Source organism: Maniola hyperantus, chromosome 16 (assembly GCF_902806685.2).
Source record: "Maniola hyperantus chromosome 16, iAphHyp1.2, whole genome shotgun sequence".
In the NCBI taxonomy this organism is placed as follows: domain Eukaryota; kingdom Metazoa; phylum Arthropoda; class Insecta; order Lepidoptera; family Nymphalidae; genus Maniola; species Maniola hyperantus.
Window position 1 is genome coordinate 9,801,211 of NC_048551.1, and position 21,223 is coordinate 9,822,433.

Genomic DNA, 21,223 nt, shown 5'->3' on the forward strand with positions numbered 1-21,223 from the left:
GTTTTTTATCCAACGTGACGACAGAGTTGAAAACCTACGCTAGCCCTTCTGCGAGGAGGTGATGTCGCAGAACGAGTCGTTGGAGCGTATGAGAGAGGATGATACGGGTTGTCATGCCATCCGTCGCAACTCGCAGGAGGGTCGGATACAGGCGAGTCGCCCATGGTCAAGGGTCCGCCGGACGATGGACACGGGGAGTCTGTCATCTGATAGGAAAACAGTCCTCGAGACGGGAGGTGCACCCTGATGTTCCTGATACGATTCAGACGATGTGTAGGGACTTTATTGGTCCCGAAGGAGAATCCTCACCAGGCGCCGCTGGCTCCGTTGCTTTAAGGGGTTTGTTACCGCAGCCCAGCCTCAGCCAGAAAGATTTTAGTGGGTAAGAGGTCGACATAACCTCTGTGCTCTCCGGGGGCGGTGGTATCCATGACGATTTCCCTACCAAAATAGCGACTCAGAAGTAAAAATATTACGTCACATTCAACTAAACACAAGTAGATAGTAGATACCTAGCTAAACTTCTAGCTTCGATAGTCGGTGCGGTAAAATACCAAAGCAGATCTATTACAAGTCTCAGGCTAATCGGCTAAAAAGATCAGGATCACAATAAAATACGACTGACACAAATCCGACCGGCCGACACGAGCGACATTGTTACGAGTGTTCGATAAATTACGAGATATAAAGCTGATTGGAATACAACCTGACACTGATTGGAGCCGGACCGCTTTTTCTACAGCGCATATTAAATTATACTGTAGATACTAAACTCTACGGCTTCGTCACATAATAGTATTACCTATTTATTTCTAGACAAGATTATAAATCCATATTTCGACAGGTTGTAGATATACCTACATATTTATGTATTATCTACCTTGCACTATTTTTCACAATCTCTTGATATATTTTTATAATTAGAATAATAAATTCGCTTTCGTATAGTAATAATTTCGATTCCAAGAAAAAGCCAATTAACTTGGGCTTTGCCACCTTATAAACTATTTGCTTTGTTCCAGAATGTGGTGGACAATCACGGGAAACTTCGGGAACATTCTACCGATCGACTGGACTAAGTCCTTCTCACGGAAGATGCACATCCCGACATTGAATCTCACTGACAAAAAGGTAAACATTTATACCATAGTTTATACCAAATAAAGCTTCTATTTGTTTTAGGTAGGTATAGGAGGTATATGGTAGACAGTAAATATGCCAAGTTGCGTTCAAATGCGTTCAGTAGTTTCAGAGTGAAGCATGCCCAGATAGACAGACACAAAAATTAAAAAAAAAAAATTGAACTATATGTATATCTTATACCTACTTAGTCTAGGTATACTAATACTTATTATAAAAAGGTGAAGTTTGTGAGTTTGTTTGTAGGGGAAAATATCTGGAACTACTGAACCGTCTTTGAAAATTCTTTCACCAGTAGAAAGCTACATTATTCCTTAGTGACTATATTTTATTTCAAAAAAATTGTACATCTACGAAAATATTGTACCTTGCGAAGCCGGGGCGGGTCGCTAGTCGATAATAAAGCTTTCTCCGATTAAATGTCAATAAAGTATTTGTCTGTAGCTTATGCTACTTACTAAGTGCGACGTGGAAAGGCATATTAGGTACAGAAGAATCTAATACTTAGCTGTGCCCTGCAGCACTACGATTTTCACCGCGCGATCCGTACAATTCTGTGACGCGGACGTATGGAAATTGTATGGAGTCGCACGCACTCACGAAAAAAAACGCGCGAATGGATTCATTCAATTTCCATGTCAAAGAATTCTGCGGAAAAAATCGCGTGGTGAAAATGCGCATAGCGGGCTTACTTGTGCTTATATTAGGGCCAGAGAGTGTTTTGGGAAGGCACCTACTTAGATTTGTTATTTACTCGCGCGAAATTATCTTCATACAAAAGTCTTAAAATAAGATCTGAAATCTGAGTACACACACTCCCACAGTTGATTCACGCTTGCTCCATTTTCATTCAGTACCTATATTAAAACCTAAGGTCATCGTTGTTTACACCACATCATAACATCACGTTGGAGTGCACCACAGAAATATTCCTCCTACATCAATGGAGCGCACAATAAAACAAAATAGGTCAAGTAGGAGATTGCCTCCACCCTCCACATTTAGGTTTCTTGAGCTTCTTTCATTGTCGTAAAAATAAAAACAAAATAGGTAAGTAGTAGGTACCGCGCTTTATAAAAAGCTTTTAGTTTGCTTTCAGTACAAAAATGTTCATACAGCGAGTTTTCTCCTTTTTTTCTTTCCACAAAGTGAGATTTAAAAACTACGATTAATTTATGCAACATAACCTGGAAATAACATATTACCTATGTACACGACAGGTCGAGGCGAGGGGACAATCGCGGTGGGGACGCCCCGCACACCCACACAAACCCCGCGCTAACCCGGTTAGGGATAGCGCGGGTGACATGCGGGTATACCTCGATTGCCATCTCGACCTGTCGCGCACGTAGGTTGAAGATTGCAGCTAAGCTGACAACAGCAATGAAAATCGCTTACTTGGCATTTGTGGTCTATATTACTTTGGTCGTATTTCTTTAGGAATAAGAAAAGAATCAAACTTTCTAAGATTTCTAACCGCAAATGGCTAAACTTTGTCATGTCACTCGTGATGCAGCTGCGGTGCCGCTGCGTGGAGCGAGGCGCGCGGATACTCGTAAGTAGGCTACCTTAGGCCCAGCTCGCACTTGACCGCTTCTTAGTTACATTCCTAGGAACCGCATTTTACGTATGGTACGGCTCCAGTCTCCACCTTTACTCATGGGGCTCTACTATTGGGATTCGGCAAATGATTCAAGATCGCGCTATGATAGTTCGGCATTCGGAAAATCAATTGGCCACACTATTCGAATTCTACCACACTAAACGGTAAATGTTTTGTGTTTCAACCCATCGCCGGCTCTCTGCAGAGCACGGTTCTCCTCTCAGAGTGAGAAGGGTTTTGGCCATAGTCTACCACGCTGGCCATGTGCGAATTGGTAGACTTCACACACCTTTGAGAACATTATGGAGAACTCTCAGGCATGCAGGTTTCCTCACGATGTTTTCCTTCACCGTTGAAGTAAGTGATATTTAATTCATTAAAACACACATAACTCCGAAAAGTTAGAGGTGCGTGCCCGGGATCGAACCCCTAACCTCCGAAGAAGGCGAAGTCCTAACCAGTAGGACAGCTTTTTTCGAACGATAGGCATTCGGCAAATCACTTGGCCACACTATTCGGAATACGGCGATTGTTTTGTGTTTGGCGAATTCTCAAATAAGTTTGGCAAATAAGCCGGCCGGCACGCGCAACATTCTGTGACAGCGTATAGTCCTCCCTGTGGGGTATTTGATAAATCCCAGAAAAACAAGGAGTTCTCGTGGGATTTTTAAAAAACGTCGATACATTCGCGCCAACCATTCGGGCTAACTCAATATTAATGTGCGGAACGATACGATTGCCGCCGGCCACACAATTCGCGATATCATGAATCATGTGCCGCATCCCGATAGTGGAGCCGAACCAGTACAACCATGCTATGACCATGATTTTATGGAACATGCATGAATTAGACAGTAACTGGAGAGGAAACCTATAGGTAGGTTGATCAGGTAGGAATATCAAGAAAGGTATAGAATATGATATCTATTATCTACCTACTTAGTTTTATTTTATTTTTCTTATGTATTGTACGTATGTATTTCTAACTTTTAAATCTAATACCCGTTACGATAGACTTTAGGTACACTAGAGCGAAAGTAGACTAATTTTTTTTCATTAGCATGTGTCATAGCATGGTCAACAATTCTGATATGATTACATACCTGTATTGACCTCCTTTTAATTTTGTCGTTTTTAGATAGGTACATTTTACTTTTTCAGAAAACCACTCTTATCTTTTAAGGCTCCAGCATACAAAAGCCCAATGCCTTCGGCAAATGTTGGCTAATATAAACACTGTTTGCGAAACGTACTCGTACCAAGATCCTATGATGATTGTATGAAAATCTCGAAAGACAGCATTTATCACACGTGGTAAAGTGCATTCAAAATAAACTGGCGTGTTTCCACTTGAGACCGCCATTAACAATAACAATAGGATTAAGTCGTGGCGGGTGAATTGAAAAGTATCAACACTATGAGGTTGAACCGGCTCCTTTAAAAATGAATGGGCTCTATGAGTGTTTGGTTTATTACCCCTATTGTTTACGTGGCATGTTGAATGTAATCCTATTGTTATTGCTGATGACGGTCTCAAGTGGAAACACGTCAGTTTATTTTGAATGCTCTATACAAATGTACGCCAATAATTGTGGTCCTATTACCACAATTATTGGTGGTGGTGGTGGTCACGTACGCCAAGTGTATTGGGCTAGAGTGTTGCACCGATGTGGACTACTACGGCTCTTAAGATCAAATACAATTAATTGTTTCTTTGTTCAGGGTGCAATGACTCCAGACGACGAGATCCACAGCTCTGAAGATGAAGCGGTGGCGTCGGACCTGGACATGCACGCGTTGATACTGGGCGGACTACACCAGGATCACGAGTGTCCTGTCAAAACAGCCGACGAGGTAAGGAAACTTTGATGATGATTTGATGTTCCGTAGTAGGTACTCAAAGATAATCTTCTAAACCTATCTCTCTCTCTCTCTCTTCTAGACTGAAGAAAAGCTGACTGATTGACTGACTGACTGATCTATCAACGTACAGCTCTTAAACTACGCGACGGATCAGGCTGATAGGCATGCAGATAGCTATTATAACGTAGATATCCGCTAAGAAAGGATTTTTGGAAATTCTACCCCTAAGGGGGTTAAATAGGGTTTGAAATGTGGGTAGTACACGCGGATCGCGTACGAAGTCGCGGGTATAAGATACAATAATGTAAACAATCTATTCACAATAGTAGCGAATCATTTTATTGCAGGACGGTGTGACTAGAGAACAGCCGGCGTAACAGCAGCATTGCAGTTTACTTGATACCTTCCTAATCTTCCTGTTTTGCTTGATTCTAGCGATTACGATTTAATTGAGAGCCGCCTGCCACAAGTACTAAGTAGTAGTAATAGTCACTGGGATAGTCCCAATTTATGTGCACTATTTAACTAAAATTATTCTACCGAAATAAATATTTTTGAATTTGAATTTCTTGAGTTTTTGCATGAAGTATTAACAATCTACGTGCTAGTTACTCTTAGGTATTTTTTTCTTTTTGTTGTTACAGTTTTTAACGTTTCGTTTCGTACGCTTCAGGTAATACAAGAGATCGACGACATGATGCAAGATACGCCGTCATCCGAAGGCGATCTGATCGAGTACAACGAGGCACTGGAGAAAGGCAAAGAAGTTCTCAGCTCACCCTTATATGAAGACAGTAAGTTTACACTTTACCTGTGGTTGGTATTTTACGTTCATCTCAATTAGGTAAAATTCAAAACTTTGCTACCGGCCGGCCCCCCTAGGCCTGGCTTATTCTAAGAACTTTCTAATAACCTGACACCTATAGTTCACAAATACGCTTCGTAAGTATAATAAACAATGACGTATAGATGTGTCCATTTGTATACCAAGACTTTCTATCGCTTTACCTTTGAGATGATGACTTGAATCATAAAATGGTAAATTAAAACTACCTGACTATTCATAAGCACTTGTAAAAAGTTTACTTGAATAAAACAATTATTCTATTCTATTAGTCTCAATTCTATAATATACCTATGTATACCTACCTATAAAAGGAGAAACTGGTTGACTGACATAAACAACGCGAACGTAGCGGTGATTTGAGCTATATAAGGTAGGTACACGGTATTGGGTATAGCTCAAATCACCGAGAAACTTAATATTTTGCATATATAAGCCTGTAGGTTCCTATACCTACAGCCTAGTCATACTAGTCCTTTTAACACTAACGACCCGCCTCGGCTTCGCAAGGGTAGCTTATATAACAATTTTCGCATGGTCACACGGGAATAAAGTAGGTAGCTTTCTAATGGCAAAAGAATTTTTGAAATCGGTCCAGTAGTTTTGAGTTTATTCGTTACAAACATACAAAAATACAAATCTTTCCTCTTTATAATATTAGTGTAGATAAAATTATTGTGGCATAATATTATAATTATAGCGGTGACAGCCTAGAGGTAACGAACACATTTTATTTTATTTTTGTGATGTAACCACAAATATTATAGGCCTGGCCTGTAATGTAGTACAGGCTATTTGTACACTTCAATTTACAAATAGCCGGGACTTATTTTTTGATTATTATAACCAATATGTCATTATAAATTATGTTCAAAAAGTCTTGCCTGTATTTTCAAAAGATAGTCTATATTTTTCTCAGTCTCAGGCAAAGTAGCAGACAGTTTCGCCACAGAATACCTATAAGTCTATCTAGATACTTTATTTTGAAGTCTTACGTAATTTACACACGAAGTGTCGCTTTGCAATTTAAAAGTAAAACGTCAAAGGAAACGCTTCGCTTGCAAAGTGCCTCGACGACGCGAGCGACGGTGCCATATTATGCTAGCTACCTAACTCTTGTTTTGTTTTGTGAGTAAAAATATTACTTACTTCAGCATTCTATAAACTATGAAGCATGCACTTCTCAGAAATAACCTCCTGCTACCTAGTACCTACACACTTACATGTGTCGGCTCGAAGTATGTATATTAAGTAGAAATTAGTTTTGTTGTATTTTTAGGGTTTCGTACCTCAAAAGGAAAAAAAGGAACCCTTATAGGACCACTGAATGGGTAGGTCTTATAGCACAAGTAAAGGAATAAAAACGAAAACCATGAATTTGTGGTTACATCACAAAAAAAACTAAAATGTGTTCATGAACAAATCTTACTTAAGTAGGTACGTAGTATTTTCAGTTTTCAAAGTAAGATAACTATACCAAGTGGGGTAAGCATATGAAAGGCCTGTACTTGTACATTCTAAAACAGATTTTCATTTATTTTTATGCATAATAGTTTTGATTTAGGAATTTCGGGCCTTTCAGGAATTTGTTGATTCGCCCCTTGACCTCGCCTATGTAACCTATATGTTGTAACAAAATCTGCCGAATGAATATGTTTATAGCAACCACAGATTAGTCTAACAATCCTGTTAATGGTAACTTACTGATGGTAAACTTACTTACTGGTGGTAATAATTATAATAACGATCGATGGTCAAGGTAAAGATGACGCGGTGCAGTTTACGAATACTTACGTTGCCAGAAGGCAGAAGAACATTCACCTTTTGACTCATAATTCGATTTGAGTTCGATTGATTCGCTCTTTGATCCAGATCACTTCAATTAGGTACAAAACAAAAAGAAAAGACTCTTTTAGAACACAGTAAACGCTGATTCAATGAATCTTTAATACTCTATCCTCGTGGAATAATACCTACGTAACGGTAGTAAGCATAATAATATAAGAAGTCATCATAAGTATTTTACGCAGCCGTAATGTCATCATCGTCAACTTAAGCCAATTTTAACCAAGCCGTGCCGCCAAGCGATTAAGCGTTCCGGTACGATGCCGTGTAGAAACCAAAGGGGTATTGGTTTAATAAAAACTGCCATACTCCAGGTTAGCCCGCTTCCATCTTAGATTGCATCATCACTTACCACCAGCTGAGATTGCAGTCAAGGGCTAGCTTGTATCTGAATTTTTAAAAAAACTATGCTTCATCATAATCATCTCAACCGATTCCCGCCCCTCTACTGAGCACAGGTATCGTCTCACAATGAGAAGGATTAGGTTATAGTACACCACGCTGACTAAATGAGAGAACTCTAAAGGCATGCAAGTTTTCTCACGATGTTTTTCTTCACCGTTGCGCCAAGTAATATTTAGGTAATTGCTTAAAATGCTTGCTTGATAATATTATGCAAAACTCATAGTAGGTAACCCTACTTCATCGTCAAAGTCGCGGGTATTCGCAGTAGCACGGTTAGGGTATCTAGATTCTAGATTAGGATGAGTCAGTGTTTACAAATATTATGTCGCTAGAGCATTCACCTCGACAGTTCGATCGATCCGCTCGTTTGATTCGGATTATAATTCAACTTCAAAGAAAAGTCTCAGAGAAAGTTTATTTTAAAAGTCTAATCAAAATATAGGTAGGTTCTTTACTTATTAGTAGCAATGATCTCTGTGTAGACCTGTAGGGCGATTGTCTAAAACCTGCATCAATCATTATTACAATTTCAATTGTTCTGATTGGCTGAATTTGTGCGCAGCTACTGCGCGATTGCGGTAGAATGACAGCTACAATTTCCCGATCGCAATCACCTCTGATTGGTTGACGCTCGCGCACTATTGGCTATAAGGCATTGTTGCAACAGGAATAGCAACAATTCAGCCAATCACAACTATTGAGGTTGTAATAATGATTGATGTAGGTTTTATGAAATCGCCCTGCTGTCCTACATATAAGATTGCTGATTGGCCGTTCTAAACAACAAAATTTTTGTTCTTCAAAAGTTCAAACCACATACATCCAGATCTGTTCAGGCATTGAGAAGTTATAGTGGAATAAAAAAACTCACTTACGTTCATTAACTCGGAAAACATTACACTCCTTTTTTTGGACAGTCGTGTAAAAACGAATTTCTTTTTCACAGAACTACGCCAACTATCGCTAGCTCAACTGAACGAAATATTCCTGGAACTAGAAGTGCTCATTCGAGAGTTCTCCGAGACACTGATAGCAGAGTTGGCTCTCCGAGATGAGCTGGAGTACGAGAAGGAGCTAAAGAACACGTTCATTTCGCTGCTGCTGGCCGTGCAGAACAAGCGGCGGCAGTACAACAATGAGAAGAAGAAGCGATCTGGCACGCCGAGCTTGAATAACAGTTACTCCGAACCTAAGGTTTGTATTTTTTAACATTATTCATTGTATTATATTTGCACACTATTCATTTAGTCGAATGTTTAGGGCTCTTTATATTGTATACTTCCATCTTTTTTGTACCAACGTTCTTGCAAATAAATGATTATTTATTTGTTTATTAATTTATTTATTTAGACATTTGATCACAATCACAATTGATAGAAAGAGATGATATGGCCTAAATGGGACGCATTTACCTAGAAGATACCTATTCACTTTTGTTTTAAGATACCCTTGTTTTAATCGCAGATTGGTAGGAACCTCAGCCATGCGTATGAGGAATGATGACGCAAAACGTTCATATGAAAAAATCATTTTAGAAAGTTTTCTAGCTTAGGGAGTGTTCACACGACGAGCAACTTTTGAGGCGACCCAAAACGTATCACTTGCTTAAAATGGTGAAGGAAAATATCATGAGGAAACCTGCATGCCTGACAGTTCTCCATAATGTTTTCAAAGGTGTGTAATCTCTGCCAATCTACCCAGCGTGGTGGACTATGACCTAAGCCCTTTTCATCTTGAGTAGACCCTAATAACAGTAGAAATATAGCGAAGTGGACTAGAAGACAGCTATCGGTTTTACAACTTTTACAGTTTCGCCCATAAACCCATCTTTAACGCTGAGCTGTATCTTCGTTTAGGAGAAAACAAAACTAACATTTTGCGTTTGTTTATTATTCGAGAAACGGTTGCTTTCTGCTTAGTAATTCCAATACATTACGCTGGCCATACACGATCCATTTTGCAGCGGACCAAGTGCTTTTTTCGTCAGACGATAAGATTTTTGAGAATTGAAACATCGTGTATTGAATAAAAATCGGAATTGTAAATTTTTAGACGTAACGCTGCCGTGACGACGACGTGGCGGTAGGTAGGTACTGTGCCGTGTGACTACTCTGATTATTTGTGAATAAGCTTTCTTAAAAAATGTCGGCACCTGCCTTACTACCTTCACTACCCATATTATAAAATATGCAAAAGTGTGTTTATTTGTTGGTTTTCCCTTCAGTCACGCCGCAACGGAGTAACGGATCGACGTGATTTTTCATGAATATAGTTATGAAGATGAATATAGAATATAGTTGAAGGCCTGGAGAGTAACACAGGCTACTTTTATCCCAGAAAATCAATCCTACCGTTTCGTTTGTTTTCAGTATCTCACCACGGTGATACCTTTCCACATGGAACATGGCCCGCCCGCCAACCAGTCTCTACAAGTGCTCATAAAGAGTGAGTAAACCATTCATTCATTATTTATCTAGGTACTATCCATACTAATATTATAAATGCGAAAGTGTGTCTGTCTGTCTGCTAGCCTTTCACGGCCCATCCGTTCAACCGATTTTGACGAAATTTGGTACAGATATAGCTTGCATCCCGGGGAAGGACATAGACTTTTGATCCCAGAAAATGAAAGAGCTCCCACGGGATTTTTAAAAACCTAAATCTACGCGGACGAAGTCGCGGGCATCATCTAGTTAATTTATATTTGTGTCACTTTGAATCAAAAAGATATTTCATCATCATCATGATCAACCCATCGCCGGCTCACTGCAGAGCACGGGTCTCCTCTCAGAATGAAAAAGGGTTTGGCCATAGTCTACCACGCTAGCCAAGTGCGGATTGGAAGACTTTTCACACCTTTGAGAACATTATGAAGAACTCTCAGTTGTGCAGATTTCCTCACGACGTTTGCCTTCACCGTTAATGCAAGTGATATTTAACTACCTAACTCCGAAAAGTTAGATGTGCGTGTCCGGGATTGAACCCCTGATCTCCGTACAGCAGGCGGACGTCTTAAACACTAGGCTATCACAGCTTAAAAAGCTCGAAAAGATTGATCTACTTAATATTCGAAATGCGAAAGTGTGTCTGTCTGTGTGTCTGCTACCTTTTCACGGCCCATTGTTTTTACTTGGGTTAAATTTGGTTTGGTGAAAATGTCCTGGAAAATCAAAGAGTACATACAAAGAAATCAAAGGTTGCCCATACGAAACGAATATAGGTACTTAGTTGATACATTTATCCCGAAGAATTCCCACGGGAAATTTAAAAACCGAAACTTACCAAGCGCGAGCGCCATCTTTTCGAGAAAGGAAAGTTTACTTTCTTTGTCAACCTTCTATTATTTTCACTACTTTAAATAAGTACAAGTAAAAATATTATTTTAATTAGGAGTGCATGACACATCCTACTTGCCTAATGTTACCAGGGTAAAAATATTTCCCGAAAATCGTAGAAACATTTATTTTTAGTTAATTACTAGTTAGCTATATTTTAGTTAAAACGTCGCTACTACGGTTTACCTAATTATTACCTATCGAACTATTGTTATTCATTTCTGTATTCTAAATATTTTCTTTTTCAGTTCTAAAAGCAATAAACGAAGACAGCCCCACAGTGCCGACGCTGTTAACGGACTACATCCTGAAGGTATTGGTTCCGACATAAAATAATAATTAAACTTAGATAATTCAATATAATTTTTTTTAAACCAACTAAGTAGCTATATTTTTGCTCAACAGTCAAAAGTGGTTTAAAATAAATGCTTCGACGGTTGAGTAGGAACCTCACATTATGAACATATCGTCGGGTACTGTGGGTAACTACAGTACGGAAATACGTTCAACTACAAATTATCGTTGAAAACTCGATTTTATAACAATGAAAGGCAAAAATTTAGTTGTTTGGTCAAACTTAATAATAATCAATATTATGATTTATTACAAATCAAATAAATACTTGATGCCAGCACATTCTTACATAACTTTAAGCCATTATTTCATATTCATATCATAACAATTTTATAATATTCTATCGCTGCTAATACTATCAGCGAAAGCAAAAAATATGCACGTATTTTTAAATAGATAAATTATGATTACTGAATCTGTTTTGAAATTTGAAAAAGGAATAATTGTAACATAAAAATATATTATAAGTTATGCTAGCACTTGGAACTGTGTTGTCTTGCTCTCGGTGTTGCCATGTGTGTTATAGAATTATATTTTTTTAAATTTGTTCGTAATTAATGTATTTTAAGTGAATATTGCCATAAAGCGTATTTTCATAATTCAAATATTATTTTTGGCATATTTGTTTTATAATACTTTTTGCATAAATGAACTGTGATATCGTATTATGGTAGTTTGTTAATTAATGCTTCCTTTTAAGATTTAATTATTCTGTGCTGTTTTAATTAATAATCGACATTATCAATTAATTATTTAATATTATATTTATTTAAGAAATTTATTAATTTGATGATTTTTGGAAAAATCTATTTTATCGTGTAAATATGAAAAAAAACAACCGGAATTGTCGTCTCAAAATAAATCTTCAATAGATTAAGTTAATCTAAGTATAAAGTGCTGGAGAGGCTTGTAAATATTAACCATCAGCTTTATCTAATTAAATAATATAAGTTTTATTGTACCACTTTATGGTAGTACGCTTTCAATATTGGAAGTTCTATACACTCTTAAACTAGAAAGAAAAATAAAGATCTCCAACGATTCTTAGCTTTTTGCTTTTAGCTTTCGACAATATATATTATATTGTTTATAGACTTCAAACATGGTTTTTCACGAACCGTAATTCTGCCTTAACTGAAAATTCAGGGTGCTCTGCATTTGAATCTACCAATGTGTATGCAAACTACTAAATTTTTGAAAGAATTAAATGAAAAGTAACTATTATTCATTTTAATTTTGGATTTAATACTAATACAACTGATTTAATACTAACAAAAATATTTTTTTTTGTTTTAAATATGAAATCTAATTAAAAATATTCTTAATACGACGTAATTCTTGTCATTATTTGTTTTATATCATCGAATTATTTTTACTTAGTCTGTATAATGAAGTAGCTAGGTCACGTAGATAAATTCACTGTTATTTTTGTCTGTACAATTATTACTGATTCCACTAATTGCCAGCACTATACAATAAACATATATAATAGGTAGTCTTAGGGCATAAAACTGTTTTAAAATGTAAGTTTTATTTCTAGTCTCAATGTTTTGTAGTCATAGTTTTGTTAATTTTAAAACGTCATTTTAAAAATAAGTAAGTAAACCCTATAGGTATTTTATAAAAAAATATCAAACGTAAGATTAAAGAAAACTCGTGTGAAAAATATTATGATTTAAATGACAAAAATAAACTAAAAATGTTATAAGTAAACAATACAAGTAAATAAAACTAGCCTGCATTTACTGTGTCAAATAATTTTTTTCAAAGAAAAAAATTATCATCTTTTATGTAATAATTTCACCAGAGTTTTTAATAATCTCTTGAAAAATTCAAAAAATATTTGAATAAGATTAAATATTAAATTGCATGTACTTGTAAAGTTGTTGTTGTAATTTGAAAACTGTTTGGATATTTACAAAATTTATATTTTGTTTCGCAAAGAATACCGTTGATGCTTACGTCGCACACTTTAAAAAAATTTCGTGTAGCAACACCAATTTGTTGTATCTGTAATTCTGTAGAAAATGAATGAAGGTATGAGTGAGGATAGGTACCTACGAGTACTGAATGACAACACTTTTTAACAATATAACGTAATTGTGATTGTGAATAATATGTATACATTACTTTTATAATTTTTGCGGTTGAACGATATATTTATGTATTAATAAAAAAATAACTTTGGTTACTTAAGCATTTACATATTTTATAAATACCTTAAAAGGGCTATATAGGACTATAAAGTATATAGTTTTAAATAATGTTTACGCAACTTTATTGCAAAAGAAAAATTAAAAACAATATTTCAAAAATTCAAATATTTCATTTTTTTAAGTTTTATAGTTTTTGACTTATGATAAAAACTAATTTAAAAATTTCCTCTTATCTAGGAAGTTTGTAAAGCGAAAAAATTAATTAAAGTTCTTAGAAGTTTATGTAAATATTATGGGAAAAATAAAATAAGATTTCTAACTAGTACGGTTTCTTTAGAAACCAGCGGTAAACTTTTACAAACAAAATTATGTATGGTCCCAATGAAATAGGATTTGTTCTTTAACCAAGTAACTAAGTATTTCTTTCCAAAGTGCGGAACCGTCAGTAGGCGAGTCTGACCCGCACTTGTCTGTTTTTTAGATTACCCTCGCTTTGAAAATGTATATAATTATGTCGTACGACCGTAGGATAAAAAAATAATACTTATTAACATTAGTGTTGCAACGAATACTATATTCGGCCTCAGGAGCGTAGGTCAATAGCCGAATATTCGGCTGAACTATCCGCTCTATTAAGAAGGGATTGATCTATAATTTTTTTTGTTAGAATCTGAAGCTTCAATAGTTCCTAAAAATCGAAAATCGTGAATACTTACGGGCTACTTACGCACCTTCGAAAATTGGCGCACAAGCCGCATAAAGGCAAGACTCGCGCAGCCTGTAGGGCGATTGTCTAAAACCTGCATCAATCATTATTACAATCTCAATTGTTCTGATTGGCTGAATTTGTGCGATTCTTGTTGCAACAATGCATTGTAGCTAATAGTGAGCGAGCATTAACCAATCAGAGATGATTGCGATCGTGACATTGTAGCTGTCAAACAACCGCGGTAGGGCCACTGGTCTTTGATTGGCCCGCTGTCACCATGCTTTACCATACGCATTTATTCTTTTGACAGTATATAAGTTTTATTGTACCACGTAAGATTATATTCATACATGATTAATTTACTGTTTTTATTATTTATTTTGCGTGTCTTTAATTATTCGCTATTCGGCCGAATACCGAGTCAATATTATGTATTTGACCGAATATCAATAAATACGCCGAATGGGCCGAATACCGAATACTAACGGAACCGTTGCAACTCTAATAATAATTAATATCAATGTTTGACGAAACCTTATCAGTGAACGCAGTATCTAATGCATGGGCTGACCGCTGATATTATGTGAATTAAGGTGGAAACATACTTAACACGTGGTAGTTTAATGAAATAATACGTAGTAAGCTACAGAATATTACCATATTACTTTGCCTGTTTCTACTGGGGTTCTTGTCATAGAAAATACTATCGACTTTTTAAAGTATGTTTCTTACTTTAGGATTGCAATTTTAACAATACAGTGCCATCGATGTATCTGTTGACTAAAGGACTAAAGAAATGTTAGTATTGCTATCATTTCTGAGATGATGGAATACAAGACTTATAAAATATTTTTTTTGTACCCAACTCAGTCAAGTCAAGAAAAAACTTTTAAGTACCTAAGTAGGTACTAATATACGTAATAATAATAGAAGTTAATTAAAAATTAATATTAAATGTGGGAATTTAAGTTTCTTAAACTGACTACACTAACAGACCTGGTATAAGAGTCGAATGATACTCTATAAAATGGCTGCTGTACTAATTCCTACAGATAGGTATTGATAATTCACAGATATACCTACAATTAGGTAAATTGATGGCACTGTACTGTTATAAGAATAATATATTTTATTCATATCATTCGTGTTCGTATCAAAAGTTCGTGAACGTGCGTGCCTCAGCGAAATGTTGCTACTTACGAGTATGTAAAATAATTGAAGAACGTAACAACCAATTTACACTATGCAGTGAATAAGAATGGATGCGTGGTACCTGGTTGAAATAAAGGAGCTTGAAATAAATCGAAATATGGTTTTCATTTATTTCCCTCGATTATTAATTAAATGTAATTAACTAGGTAAGTATTAAATTTTATATTGCAACAGTCTTTATTAGGTATTTAGTCAAACTTGCACAAGTTTTGTTGTCAAAATCACAAGTGTTGCCAGATGAAATTGTAGAAACTTGTAACTCTGGCGAAAGCCGATGGGAACCCTAGCTCGCAGCCAGACGCGGCCACGAAAGAGCTGATACCAACCTGAAAGACAAGTTAAAATTGATTTATTTCAAGTTTTTAAAGTGAAAATGGACAACCTCACGACAAGCTAGTGTGCATTTCAGGTCTTCATATTATAGAACTTATGCCTCACTTAATAGCTACGTAGGTAAGTCCTCAAACCTCAAAAATTGAAAAAGAGGGTGTTACTTTGCCATACTGCAAATCGTTATCTAATCAAAACCCAAAGCATCACCCAAGTTCTGCAGCCCTACATACCTAGTCGAAATCCTACGGACTCGTATGAATCGATTTGCTTCCGCGTTTCTAATACACACTGCTAGCTATAATATGGAATGCCCGTCCGGCTTCCATTTTTTCCGCTAGCTATAATATTAATATGCACCGTCTGTTCAGGTGCGCTCTCTCTCAAACAGGAGATGATGTAAGGTGAACCACCTTAGACTACATCATCTCCTGTTTGTTGTGATTGCAGTCAAGCGCAAGCCCATATACAGAGTGTAACCAGAACGCTAGCAAAAACGAAGACGGGTGAAAGTACCGAAAAACGCGAAAATATAAAAAAATTAAAACCTATATTTTGTAAAAGTTTACGATTTATTGCAAATAAAACATCGTTGACACAAAACTGACGCTAGAGGTCAACGAACGTTGCGTAAGTAGGCCAATCAGAGTCAATGCCGCGTCGTATGTGAGGCATTGACCCGAGTTGCATTGCGAGTTTGAAAAATACTAAATCACTAAAACTACAAAATGAGGCAAATGGCTATTAGTATTGGATTGTGTTTAGGTAGTATAACAATAACGCTTAGTTTTTGCTTGCGTTTTTACACCCTTTAGGTATGTATGTAGTTAAAAAATATATATTCATACCAAGAAATGTTCATCATTCCGTACAACAACGAGCGGGCCCCCGGAGTCGCCTCCACAGATGCCGATGCCGCCCGCGCCGTCTGTACAGATAGTGCTGTGCCGCACGTGGTTGGTGCCGAACACTCGCTGACACTGCGCCACTGAGATCACTTGCACATGGACGTGGCTCACGAACGAATTCACCGAGACGCCGATTTGAGCTGTAAGTTAATAGACAAATGGTTTAAATGTGAACCATCTCTAAAGTAAAATTTCTTTAAGCGTTAGACCAAACGAGCGTATATAGTCCCCGCCAATTAAATAGTCATTCTTGAAGAATGACTATTTAATTGGCGGAGACGTTAACCGCAAGAAGCGTCGCAATAGCATCTTTTAGGCGTCAGTAGGGCGCGCGACGCGAGGGAGCTGAACGCACCAGCCCGCGCGCCGCGCTGTACGTCCACGTTCACCATCTGCTTTAGTGTGAGTGCTACATCCATACACAGTACACCAGGCGTGGAACAATACCTGCGCGAGCTCGCACTCACATTGTAGGTCAGACACGACTATTTAACTGCCGGGAAACCTACTTATACCTAATTTTGTCAGTTGCCAGTATTTTCGATCACATAATTTCGGTTAAATAAAAATTCTGCTGGGCTGCTAGATGGACGGTCAAAAAAACGCAACTCTCAACTCACAAAACTAAGTAGGTACTTACGCTGGTCTGGCTCCACCCATTCAGTTGCTAAGTGTCTGTGTCATTGAGAGTTTTGTCGAGACCGAAAGCAATGGATCCATTGAAAATAGTGTGCATTTACGAAGCATGTTCAAAATTCACTCGTCGAAAAAAGAAGTTCGAATGTATTTAAGCACGTGACTGCTGAGTCGAGCTTCGTGTGGCAGTTTCGGACCTTGCTTTTCATCAGACATGATCACGGTCAGACTCTTGATAGAGCGATCGTGCATGGTCGCTTAACTACTTAATTATATGTCTGCCTTCCTCCTAACAGCTGCCTTCCTCGTGCACTCGTATACGGGAACATCTACCGCAGTACTAAACCACACTTGGTGTGTGACCGCAGCGCAGGCCTCACTTAATCGGTCACGGCTGTTCTATCCTATATAATTATGCTCTTCTGCCCTCTCCTCTCCCTTCAACTACTCACTTTTCGTTAAATATTAGGTACCTAGGTATGATTCTAATACTAGAAAAATTATAGGTTAATAGGTACGTAAGTACTTACAATCACTCGTCTTCCCAAATCCAGCTGCAATAGCCATTTCGCCAACGAAACTGTCCCACAACATGTAGCGTGGAAGAGTCACTGGCTGAATCTGTGCTATAAAATGAACGGTAGTTTTTAATTTTCTTAATAGCACGAAAGGATTTCTTACAGGAAAAACAAAAGCTACTTGATACTGGCGCAGTGCTTTCTACTGGTTTAGCACTACGAAGTCACAAAAAAGAGAAGATAGATTTGGGCGACCTCCCTATCGTAGTGTTGAGCGCTGGTATCTTATCAAGTGGGAGTTCCCGGGTGCGATTCTCAGTAGGGGCACTTTGGTTTATAATTTCTAAATAGTCTCTGGTCTAGTATTGTGGTACAAGTCCCGCAAATTGTTAATGCGCGTGGCCGCCATTTTAGTGACGTCAGCACTAGACGAAGTTTCCAGCTGATGGTATATTTTTATTTAGGCTGACGTTAAAATAACGTCATTTCGATGTTAATGAGACAAAGAAAGATACGGCAGTGGCTAGTTAGCTACTCGGTGCTAGTTAGGTATCACCCTAACGGCATAGCCGTGCTGCCAAGCGATTTACCATTCCGGTACGATGCCGTGTAGAAACCGATAAGGGTTTAATAAAACTGCCATAGCCCTTCCTAGTTAGCCCGCTTCCATCTTAAACAGCATCATCACTTATCACTAGGTAAAATTGCAGTCAAGGGATAACTTGTAATGGAATCTACTTGTACACGAAGCGGTTTTACTCAACGTTTCTGATATGAATCGTTTAGGTGTGTGTGGAATGCTCTTCCTGCGTCCAAGTGTCCTGCCAAGTACCTATAACTTGAATATATCATCAAGGCAAGAGTAAATAGCTTCCAGGAAAGCCCGCTCCAACCTAGACCTCATCAATGCTCCGTTTTTTAGGCATGATTGTCGTCAAGCGCAAGCCAATCGCTCAATAAAATAAAATAAATGTAGGTATACTTACGCGTGAACTCAACATGAGTGGGTAAATAAATAACAGCTACGTCGTTAACCAAAGACGCCATATTCACATCCCATCCAGGATGCAACACCACATGGTTAGTGGCGATCCTGGTGCCTCCAGAGAACAGGAAGTGGGATCCCAACACCACTACGAACTCCCTCGCTCGTATCGCCCCACCGGCCCAACAGTGAGCCGCGGTCACCAGTCGGTCAGAGGATATGAGGGACGAGCCACAGGCTGATGTGCCCGGATTGTTGAAGAACGTGATTAGTAGGCCAGCCTAAAAAAACACGTTTATTGCTTAGTTTTTTTTTTGTCATCAGCGCGGGAGACAGGATAGTGCACAAGTGTGTGTGTAAGCACTCTCTAGCGCGATGGAACGGAAATTCGATACAACCGGTGAGAGATCAGGTGCAAGAACGATAGCTTTGCCTTTACATACTTTCTGAGGTTCGGGGGTGAAACACCGCCAACTTCCTAACTCCGGGTTAGTATTGAGCTCGACCCGGGAATCGAAGCCAGTATCCATCATCCACCACTAGGTATACCAGGGCACTGTATAGTCAGGTATCTAATACACATAGTAGTTACCTAGTGAGCTTGTAAATAAAACCTAACTTCTCTTCTCCCAGACTTTCGTCATATTCTCCAGAAGGCTAAATTACCAGAAATAGACTAATATACAAGTCCCGCAAATTGCTAATGCGCGTGGCCGCCATTTTAGAGATGTCAGCACTAGACTTAAGTTTCGAGCTGATGGTATATTTTTACTTAAATATACGTCAAATGACCTGAAAATTACGTCATTTCGATGATAATGATATGCTTCCAGCGCAATAGCAATTTGCGGGACTTATATAAAAGGTTAGCTGAATCAGGTTCCGATGCCATACCCACCCAATAAATACCAACCCAAATCATCGTATTTTTATCAAACTTATGATTAGAAATTAAAATAAATTAGAAGATTAAGGTAGATAATAGAAATCGTTTGAGGTTATCAAATATTTTTTGTTAGATAGGTACTCGTAAGTACTAAAATAATCCATGTCACCTTTGCAGTTTAAAAAAATGTGTGCAAGAAGTAAAAGAAACCTTGAGGTTCTCCCCAGCACGATGGACCGACTATATAAAAAGTTTCTTCTCTGGCTTACTTGAGATCGCTCATTAGGGAAAGCCTATGTCAAACTGGATGTGAACAGCCTGGCGATGATGATGACAATGAACCAAACCAAGGATGTTGACAGCTAACCAAATCAGCGACTCCGCACTTATGGAAGCTTCATGGGAGCATGTAGGTAGGAAATTGAGGATTGTGACGTCATAAACATTTGACGTGCCTACTTATTTTGGAAGACTCTATTTAAAATTCTCAAAAAAAACTACATAGGAAACATCCTTCATACCAAGTATGGATGTGCGTGCCGAGGCGACTCCCAGCCTCCAACGATCCGACTCCCGTTCTGATTTTGTTTGGCAAAAAATTCATCCTCGGCCGCTTTGATCCTAGTCGCTAACGGAATGCCAATCTCTGTGTGGTAATCCTTGATTACTTCCACGCCACTGGGAGAGGCGGACACCGCAGATAGAAGACACACTAGCGCAGACAAACGCATGCTTACACCGACTATACCAAATTACTTTAAATCAATACTAAGTAATCATACAAAATAAATAGAAGATATGACTTTATCATTATTAATCTTATCAAAGAAAATTATTGTATCTTCTGAAATCTTTTCGTAGATAATTTACCTACTATACCTAATTAATATGATGTTATCAATTTATCCCTACTGTAATTAATGAGATGTTATTATTTGAAATTGAGTGTTTACTAACCAATTTTTAATTTTAACATCGATCGATAATTGTGGCTAATTCTGTTGTACACTATCTCTAAACTTACAGGTCTAAATCTAATGCTATCCTATTTTGTAGGAAGTATTGTGGCTAATTCAGTTGTACACAATCTCTAAACTAAACTAAAATGGCACGTCTAAATCTATTGCTATCCCTTTCATAATGTTGCTTGCGGAAAAGGACAGCACTACATTTAGACCTGTTAATTTAGTTTAGTTTAAAAATTGTGTACCAGAGAATTGGCCCCAATATAACGTATAACACTAAATTAAGACCCGTCAATTTAGAAGTATAGATTGTGTACTTACAACAGAAATTAGCAACAAAGTTTGTTTATTTATTTTACTGCCTAAACTTAATCCAATACCAATAACCATGTCTATTTTCCTTACACTTGTAGTTTTAGTGGTTTAATATTTTTCAAAACCGCAATGTATACCATATAAACTAGGGATAAATGCCTCGCCTAGGGTGAGGCATTGACCTCGCGGCATCTACCTATCTACGCAACGTTCG

The 21,223-nt window shown here is 37.8% G+C and overlaps 2 protein-coding genes across 3 annotated transcripts in view; one reads left to right on the forward strand and one right to left on the reverse strand.

Moving 5' to 3' along the window:
- The window catches only part of Unc-76 (fasciculation and elongation protein Unc-76), a 69,947-nt gene extending 54,385 nt beyond the window's left edge, over positions 1-15,562 (forward strand). The window contains exons 2-8 of one of the 2 annotated variants that reach the window (XM_069503845.1): positions 1,023-1,131; positions 2,657-2,695; positions 4,466-4,597; positions 5,280-5,400; positions 8,647-8,894; positions 10,070-10,145; positions 11,284-15,562. In XM_069503845.1, coding sequence (XP_069359946.1) covers positions 1,023-1,131; positions 2,657-2,695; positions 4,466-4,597; positions 5,280-5,400; positions 8,647-8,894; positions 10,070-10,145; positions 11,284-11,366 — 808 coding nt within the window. In that variant the 3' untranslated portion in view covers positions 11,367-15,562. The remainder of the gene's footprint in view (positions 1-1,022; positions 1,132-2,656; positions 2,696-4,465; positions 4,598-5,279; positions 5,401-8,646; positions 8,895-10,069; positions 10,146-11,283) is intronic. The other variant, XM_034976817.2, reaches the window with a different exon arrangement.
- A 5-nt stretch (positions 15,563-15,567) lies between these two features.
- Positions 15,568-20,460, reverse strand: LOC117989452 (brachyurin-like). The gene is made up of 5 exons (XM_034976820.2): positions 20,251-20,460; positions 18,845-19,124; positions 17,871-17,966; positions 16,645-16,844; positions 15,568-15,792 (listed from the first exon to the last, which is right to left on the reverse strand). Exons 1-5 carry the CDS (start codon positions 20,458-20,460, stop codon positions 15,688-15,690), a joined length of 891 nt encoding a protein of 296 aa, XP_034832711.1. The 3' UTR covers positions 15,568-15,687.
- Between the last annotated feature and the right edge of the window lie 763 nt (positions 20,461-21,223).

Excerpts from the sequence above, each read along its gene's own strand:
- LOC117989452 (XM_034976820.2), bottom strand. The coding sequence starts at position 20,460 with ATGCGTTTGTCTGCGCTAGTGTGTCTTCTATCTGCGGTGTCCGCCTCT. Across the intron at positions 19,125-20,250 it reads GGCACGCACATCCATACTTG|GCTGGCCTACTAATCACGTT; the intron begins GTATGAAGGATG and ends GTGTTTTTTTAG. Across the intron at positions 15,793-16,644 it reads GGAATGATGAACATTTCTTG|GTTGGTATCAGCTCTTTCGT; the intron begins GTATGAATATAT and ends CTTGTCTTTCAG.